This window comes from Carassius gibelio, chromosome A9, assembly GCF_023724105.1.
Source record: "Carassius gibelio isolate Cgi1373 ecotype wild population from Czech Republic chromosome A9, carGib1.2-hapl.c, whole genome shotgun sequence".
Classification (NCBI taxonomy): domain Eukaryota; kingdom Metazoa; phylum Chordata; class Actinopteri; order Cypriniformes; family Cyprinidae; genus Carassius; species Carassius gibelio.
In genome coordinates, this window is record NC_068379.1 from 7,194,465 (window position 1) to 7,203,083 (window position 8,619).

Genomic DNA, 8,619 nt, shown 5'->3' on the forward strand with positions numbered 1-8,619 from the left:
GAAATTATTAACTTCATCTTAAAGACTGAAATAAACTCATTTCATTGAACTGCACACATGGGCGAGGACGTGCAAACTCTAAACAGATGTAAATCTTCTCAGCATATGTGGTATGAATACAAATGTGTCTCTTCTGAAGAGTGCAAAACATGGTCCGCTTGTTGAATGCTGTTTAATGTTATGTATTGGACAGTGTCTAGTGGCTCTTTGTGAATGTACGTATTGTATGTAGTGTATTTTGTCATTCTTGATAGTTTTTTTTTGTGTGTGTGTTAATGGTAAACCCGTTGTTGTTTCTGCCCTATTTCTAGCTTCATTCCTTGGCTTGTGCTTTGGCTGTTTGGCTCTTTTTCTTCCTCTTTTTTTTTAATTTGACTAATCTCGAATGATTGTGTAACACCCTAGGCAACAAGCAAAGGGGAACCCCACAATAAACTACAGTGTGGATATTCACTGAACTGTATTTTTATTTCATTTATTTATTTTATTTATGCATTTATTTAGTATGGTAAAATACTTTCTCCTTTCTCCTACTCGTTTGGGGATGGGACTAAAAACAGGAATTGTTCAAGAATCCTGTTTGGAAATAGCCAGTATTTCGACAATTCTGTTGACTCATATGAAACAGACATTTCGTCAAAGAAAACAAAAAACAAATCCACGAAAAACAAGCAGAAGTTTAAATTCTCAGTATGGTCATCAGTCCCAAAGAAGTTTAATAAAAATAGCTTCTGAAATTTTAGTTAACTGTGGTGTAACTTCACAAAGTGATTAGTGTGGAAAACTGGTTATTATTTTAACGCGTATTTCTTTTTCAGATATGCTTTAGTTTGTAGTTTTTAGTGTAAACAAAAGAGCTGTATATCTGTCAACAGTCAACTCTTTCTTTTTTTTTTTTAAATGAAAATGTTTTTTTATGTTCCTCTAGGTGTAGCCATTTATTACTTTGTTCTTGAGCAAAACACTTAATCTATTTAGTAAGTGTGCTGTCTTTAAACATTAGGCCACATTTTTACCAGCCCTGGGCTTTTTTGTGTGCTTTTTTCAGCTACTTTTTGACTTTTAAATAAAGAGAAGTAAAGTTATTTGTAACACTGAAAGTTATCTGTACTTTCCAAATTTCTGTTTTTACTTATAAGAAATATATAGATTTTAATTTGCGTGATAATGTTGACAAAATATATTTCAACTTAACCCTCATTTCCATAAAAATCAAGGCTTTAATGCGTCACAACTAAAAAAAGAATGAGGCTTAAAATATTGAAAAGCACTTATGTTGACCTTAATGCTAAAATTATTTTTTTTATATTGTTACACCCCCAGTTTCATACTCAAGGCTTAAGCCTGGTCCCAAAGTAGATTTTAAAATATGTCAGTGCCATTGCTTTGTTATTTTCAAAGGCACATTTATAAATGATACTTAAATGTTTGAATTAAACCTGGCTTAATCTAACCCCTGTCTGGGGAACCAGGCCATATAGTTTAAATTTTCATTGTCATGCCAACAAAGTTGTAAAACTGCATTTAACTTTACATAGAAAAGTGTAATAATTAATATTTAATGCTAAAAACCTGTTAATATGCATATTATGTGTTAAGGCTATACTAAAACACTGCGTATTTCAAAGTTTAAGGATCAATTCCATTCACTTACATTATACGTTCCTCATTGTATTTTATTTTTTGCTTTTATTTAATAATTAACAGATTAAGCAGTGTACATTAGCATTAGCAAGTTTACTGATTCTGTGAAATCATTTTTTTAAACAAAGACCGTTCAACAGAGCCGAAATATCATTCATTTCTAATACTCGTCAGAAATACTTAGTAGGAAAAAAGTACATTATTTCCTTTCATATAGTTACAGGTGATGCTATATATGATTTTTAGATTTTTTTTTTTTTATTGAACAACATACATACAAATAGATGATCCATTAAATACATATCTACTGTAATGTACTATATAAGGGATAAAAGCCAGTATTTCCCAGTATATTTTTAGTGCAGTTGGAGCTCTAGATGTTTTGTTTTTTAAAGCTCAAAGTTTGTTGAGTTCATGTGCGTTTGAGGTGATCGCTGAGCTCATCAGACGCAGGAGTTGGCCGTGGTTTCTTCAGGAGAGAAGCTGGGCAGTGCTGAGTCTAACTCCGTCGCAGACACAGACTGACTGAGCTCCCTCAGCGAGTTCTTGGTGAAGTTCAAAAACGATTTTCTCACCAGTTTACGCACCTTCTTGGTTAGCAGTACGTACAGGATCGGGTTGACGCAGCTGTTGAAGAAGGCCAGGCTGGTGGCGAGTGGGAAGCCCACGATGAGCACGGAGTGCAGGTAGGTGGTGTGATGCATGCTCAGCTCCATCAGGCTGAACGTGTGAAAAGGCACCCAACATAAGAAGAAAGCAAGGATCACAGCAGAGACGGTTCTGGAGAAGCTGTTCACACGTACCGAGTCGGACTGCCGCATCTTAATAGCCAGCAGAACGCCGCTGATGGTGATGGTTGCAAACGGAAGCAGAAATCCCACGATGGTGCGCAGCGAAACCATCGCAATGTGCCTCACCACTAACATGTGCTTGTTGTCCTCATCATGAAAGTTATTAAAACACACAACCTTCTCGTTATGCTCGATTACGTCACGGAATATCAACGCCGGAGAGCTTAGACAGAAGGACGTGAACCAAATGAGTGCACACACCCACCAGGCCCTCCGAACGTTTCGGTACCTTTCCGACCAGTTCAGGTGGACCAGTGAGATGTAGCGATCCAAGCTCAGGACGGTCAGAAACAGCACGCTGGCGTACATGTTCATGGTGCACACGAACGAGTTCAGCTTGCACATCATCTTCCCGAAGATCCAGTGAAAGTCTCGCAGCACGTAGTCGATGGAGAACGGCAGGAAAAGAACAAACACAAAGTCAGCGATGGCCAGATTCTGCAGCCAAATGCTGTTCACAGTCCGTTTGCTTTTGAAGGCGGTCACCCAGATGACCATGCCATTCCCAATTACACCCAGAGTAAACGCCAGGCTGTAGATAATCGCTGAAATGATGTGAAGAGTTTCTCTCTGAGTGTAGCCTCCAGCCTTGGTCTCTTCTACATATCCATATTCCATGTATTCATAAGTGTCGTTTACATAGTCCCCGTCTTCTTGGGCCATCATTCTATAGACAAAATAGAAAAGAAAAAAAAAACACATTTAAGAGCTCTTTAATATGTGTTTTAAAGAGATCAAATGGAAAACAAATTGAGACTTTTTGCTTAAATGTAGGATGACCATACAGTAAATACTCTTTTTCCTGGACATTTTTTCTTTTTTTTGGACCTAAAAATCTGCGTCCGGCCGGGATTTCTAAATAACCCAAAATGTCTGGGATTCGGATTTTGCAGCTCGTGTTGGATGCAGGGAAGTCCTGACGTTTTTTCCATGTAGTTGCGATACTTTTAAACCGTTGCCATTCTATTCTATTGTGGATTGCGTTACTTTGGGCGCTTTTCGCTTACTTTAACCATCAATCAATCAAACCTCAGTCCCACCCATAGACTGTAAAAAAATATGGACGTAGTGTCCGTGACGTCACCCATAGACTCCTCAATAGCGGTTTTGAACATAGACAGTAAAAGAAATGGACACAGCGACCCAATTGGAATCCAATTGAGACAAATGAAGCCCAGTTTTAGCGTTTTTTTAGCACTTCCGTTTCTGACGCGCAGACTCAAACGAAGCTTGACGACGTCAGCAACCTGTCTGGCAGATGTAAATCTTCTAAGTGGCTGTGCGTGCAAACTGCCATCGTTAATCTTGCAGAGACGGCGAGCTTGAGCGGGGAGTTCTTTGTCGTGAGTGAGCAGGAGTAAGTATTCTGATTAATTATTTTGTATAGTATTTTAAAATGTAACGCCAGTACGCCATATTAAGTTAATTGCCTGCGAGCTTCTCCACCTGTCTGTACGGTAATGCGACAGAGAGCCGAGTGGTTATGACGCAATCGTTAGCCTATTTTTACAAAAACTGTTTATACGGGGCCATAATGTAACATAGAAGGTAATGGAGCCCTTTATACATTTTAGTGTATCTTTAGAAATAAATAATGGACAAACAGAGTCTTTAAAAACCTCAGATGTAAAGTTATTCGCTGTCAAAGTGACGCCAAAATGAATGGGAGTCAATGGGAATGCTAACGCAAGTGAAGTTCTGCTAAAAGATGACAGCCCCCACCCGACTTCAACTTCCGGTCGAGTTCCTTGCCCCCTGGAACTCAACTGAGACAAATGAAGCCCAGTTTTAGCGTTTTTTAGCACTTCCGTTTCTGACGCGCAGACTCAAACGAAGCTTGACGACGTCAGCAACCTGTCTGACAGATGTAAATCTTCTAAGTAGCTGTGCGTGCAAACTGCCATCGTTAATCTTGCAGAGACGGCGAGCTTGAGCGGGGAGTTCTTTGTCGTGAGTGAGCAGGAGTAAGTATTCTGATTAATTATTTTGTATAGTATTTTAAAATGTAACGCCAGTACGCCATATTAAGTTAATTGCCTGCGAGCTTCTCCACCTGTCTGTACGGTAATGCGACAGAGAGCCGAGTGGTTATGACGCAATCGTTAGCCTATTTTTTTACAAAAACTGTTTATACGGGGCCATAATGTAACATAGAAGGTAATGGAGCCCTTTATACATTTTCGTGTATCTTTAGAAATAAATAATGGACAGAGTCTTTAAACGCCTCAGATGTAAAGTTATTCGCTGTCAAAGTGACGCCAAAATGAATGGGAGTCAATGGGAATGCTAACGCAAGTGAAGTTCTGCTAAAAGATGGCAGCCCCCACCCGACTTCAACTTCCGGTCGAGTTCCTTGCCCCTTGGTTTTGAAGCCTAAAGTGTGCAGAGCGGGCCGTCGCCATCTTGGCAGCGCGTCACCGCGCGACTCTCCCGGATAATAGAAAATGGGCAAAAAGGCGGGAGCTGATTGCTGAAGCCACGCCCACCTAGCGCGACGGCATTGTCAGCAGCGGCAATCCACCTGTCACTCAAGTGGCCACACCCTTAATTATGCAGAACTTTAAGGCTAAATATAATTTAAACGGATGAGTTATAAAAAAATTCACCCCCCTCACAGTTGTCATGAAGGGCAAAATTAGCTATATAGACCAAAATCATTTTTTGAACCAGGCTGTAAACATGTTTTTTTCTGCTGTAAAGTTGGGCATTTTAACATGGGGAGTCTATGGGACTGACTCTCTTCTGCAGCCAGCCTCAAGCGGCCAGTCGGCGAATTGCAGTTTTAGTCACTTCCTTATTGGCTTCATGAGAGAGAGCACGAGGTTGCCGCTCGGTCCCACCCTGGGAAAACTAAAATATGGTCATCCTACTTAAAGGTGATGTTTTTAGGACTCCACAATAAAGACAAAAAATCATAATTGTCGATTATTCCCTTGAAATTGCAATTGCAATTATTATATACGATTATCAGAATTTACATTGAATGATGTTTATACTATTGTTTGATGCAACTGCATGCCGTATTTTTATATGAAAATAAACAAGCTGAAAACACTCTAACTGAAAAACTTTTAGTGCTTTTCTATAGTATTAAGTCTCAAATGTCAACTATATGTTTGATTGTTTTTTTTTCTGTGGAAGTGTAAGTGTTTGCGTCACTTTCAAAGTGAAATATCCAGAAAAGAATTTTCAAAACAAATGAATTTGAATCCTGCAAATGTATTATGTTGGTTGCTGTATATATTGTAAAATTTTGGAAAAGTAAAAGTGAGTGGCGAGAGAAGGTTAATGATAGTGTTAACAAAAGTGAACATGAGATATTAGTATAATATATAAGTGCATTTGCTGTAGCAATCGTGCCATTTTAGCTTGTTGCAATTGTTGTAATGTTTTGATAGCACCACATGTTTACTCTTTTTGGGGTCTTTTCAGAATTAAATGCTATTTTAACATTTAAAAAAAAAACACATTTCAACAATATTTCAAACTGTATTTGAAAATCAAAAGTAAGATAATCTTAAGTTAAATATCTTTTTTAGCTCATTAATTTTACTGTATGACAATAACTCTCTTATGTGTATCTATTCTTATTCCTTCTAAGGGATTTTTAGATTTTAAAGGGAAATATAAAAGACAAAGTTGGCACATACACTGAAAAAAATGTGGAGTAGGATTTACTAAAAAGCTTGGAAACAATTCTCACTCAGAAAAGGCTAGTTAATTTACAAAAAATGGACAAATAAAAGTCTAAACATAATTATTATTTGCTTTAAATAGAAATGTTAAATTACTGGGAATTCCCAGTAAATTTGATTGACTCTTTTTTTGCAAAATCACTGTAAAAAAAAAAAAAAAAAAAAGTGTGCTGCTAAATTTTTGCAAGGTTTGTATATATATATATATATATATATGTATGTATAGACATAAAGTAGAGAGACAATTATCAGGTGTCTGTCTATGTTAGTTCTCACTTTAAGCTTATTATATATATATATATATATATATATATATATATATATATATATATATATATATATATATATATATATAGGCTGAAATTGATCCCAGATTTTACAACTTACTCTGCGCCACATGCACTTTGAAAGACATTTCAGAGTTTTATAGAATTACCCAACAGTGTCCTGCTCAGGGACTTCAACTCCTCTGCAAGAATTCCTTTGTCGATTTCACAAAAAGATTTGTGATGTCCCTGATGGGTGTTTCCCTGTTCTTGCTGCAAGAGTAGAATGAGAGACCGAGAGGGAGAGAGAGGCTATGAGTGAAAAGAAAAGATGTGGTTTGAGTTTGGAACTTACACACACACACACACACACACACATTTTTGACCTTAATAAAATCATTTTCTTTTTTTCCCCTAAAAAAAGACATCTTTTTTTATGATGTCTGTGATCAGTTTTACCAGAATAACATAGAAAGTTTTTATGATTCAGCTCTGTCACTAACTCACAAACCTCACTCAAGAGGAATGTTTCATTGCAGGATCTTTCCAAAAATGCTTCCAGAAGACTTTATGATCCTAATGAGAGATATGAGATCATCTTCTCTATCTCTCTCTCTCCCTCATGAAACAAATGTGCCTGCTGTTACAGTACTACGAGCTCAACATAAGGCACCTCATGTCACAACTGAGCTGTCACAGCATGAAAATGGTGCAATGAGCAACAGCTGATATTATAATGTAATTATGCCACGCCACTGCAGGATGAATCAAAACTGTAATAATAAGGGCAGAGCTGTTTTCATAGCCTGCCCTGAAACATAAAACTGGTTTCAGTTGGAACCAAAACAAACTTTTATAGTCTAATAGCCTATATAATCAACTTTTTCATTCATTGTAGTTCAAAACCATTATAGGCCTAATGAAAAATCCATAAACCAACGTCTAAGAATCTAGACCTTCAAGAACTATTAACTCCATAGCAACATTAAACTCAGAAATGTTTCCTTAAAAGAAAACGGGGTTTTGCCAAACTTAAAGGGCAATTAAAAAAAGTACTTTAATCTTATAGGCTAATTAATGAACAGGTTTCATCGTGTAATTAATGAATAATGCATTTAGTGCGTCTGTGCTAAACATTGTTTTAGTTATAGTAAAAGTTATAGTTCATAATTAGAATACCGTTTTATCATAAACGAGTGAAATAAAACAAAATTATAGCCTACTGTAATACAAACATCACCAGACCTTGTTTGTCGTCGAGGATGTAGTTCGCTAGAGGAGGTCGCAAACCCCAAAAGTTTAGGCAAATGTTTCCCCCGTTTGTTGTAAGTTGTAAATCGTGTGAATGGTCGTGTAGAAATAACAGCAGTGCGGTGGAGACTTCACGCTGTCTGTCCCGAGAGCTGATAACTGAGGAGTCGAGCTCTAAACAGAGCTGATATTACAAAGAAGTGACTGTACACTCGTCCTCTCTCTCTCTCTCTCTCTCTCTCTCTCTCTCTCTCTCTCAGTTGGCCAATGTACAGCACTTGCTTATTATGTAATTATGTAGGCTAGCATTTTATTCATCACCAGTCCAATGCCTTTTTTTCTCATTAATCTACATTTGTTTTGGAAAAAAAACTGCATTAGCATTTAGGAACAATAGATACAACATGCTACAGATCACAAATATATTCCTTTAACAGATTATCTAGTATAAATTCTATAACAAGTTCAACAAAATGTACCACAATAAATAGGCTAAGCCTACAATAAAACATGATAGCCTAAATCTACCTAAATCTTCTAGTAAAGGTCGTCATTATATTTTAATGTGTTACTGCTGGTGCAAGATTATGTTTTCTCCTCTTTTCGCCGGTCTTTCGAGTTTATGTGCCTCTTTAAGATCATGTTCGATCATTTTAAAGTGATTTTCCAATAGCATAGCATGTTTACCATCCGCTTCTCGACAGGAACGGCTCGCGCAAATCTGACTGATTTTCGAAAGATCACTTAACACTGAAGACTCGAGAAATTCAGCTTTGCATCACAGGATTTAATTACATTTGAAAATATATTACAACAGCGTTCTGCACAAAACCAATAACAAAATGTACCTGCTATTGTCTGATTAAAAGTGATTTATTAAGTTATTATATTATGAACAATTTAGGTGTAAAG

At 37.1% G+C, this 8,619-nt stretch overlaps 1 protein-coding gene across 2 annotated transcripts; it reads right to left on the reverse strand.

Annotated features, from left to right (window-relative positions):
• Positions 1-347: 347 nt before the first annotated feature.
• On the reverse strand, positions 348-7,909 carry LOC128019565 (chemerin-like receptor 2). Of its 2 annotated transcripts, none has more exons than XM_052605628.1 (3): positions 7,702-7,909; positions 6,627-6,768; positions 348-3,162 (listed from the first exon to the last, which is right to left on the reverse strand). In XM_052605628.1, the coding sequence occupies exon 3, from the start codon at positions 3,159-3,161 to the stop codon at positions 2,088-2,090; it is 1,074 nt and encodes a 357-aa protein (XP_052461588.1). In that variant the 5' UTR covers position 3,162; positions 6,627-6,768; positions 7,702-7,909; the 3' UTR covers positions 348-2,087. The 2 variants fall into 2 exon arrangements, with proteins under 2 accessions (XP_052461588.1, XP_052461587.1); XM_052605627.1 differs by having other exon boundaries at positions 6,627-6,729; positions 7,702-7,908.
• Positions 7,910-8,619: the final 710 nt, after the last annotated feature.

Bases quoted from the DNA above. Each gene is read 5' to 3' on its own strand.
- LOC128019565 (XM_052605628.1), bottom strand. From the start codon at position 3,161: ATGATGGCCCAAGAAGACGGGGACTATGTAAACGACACTTATGAATAC.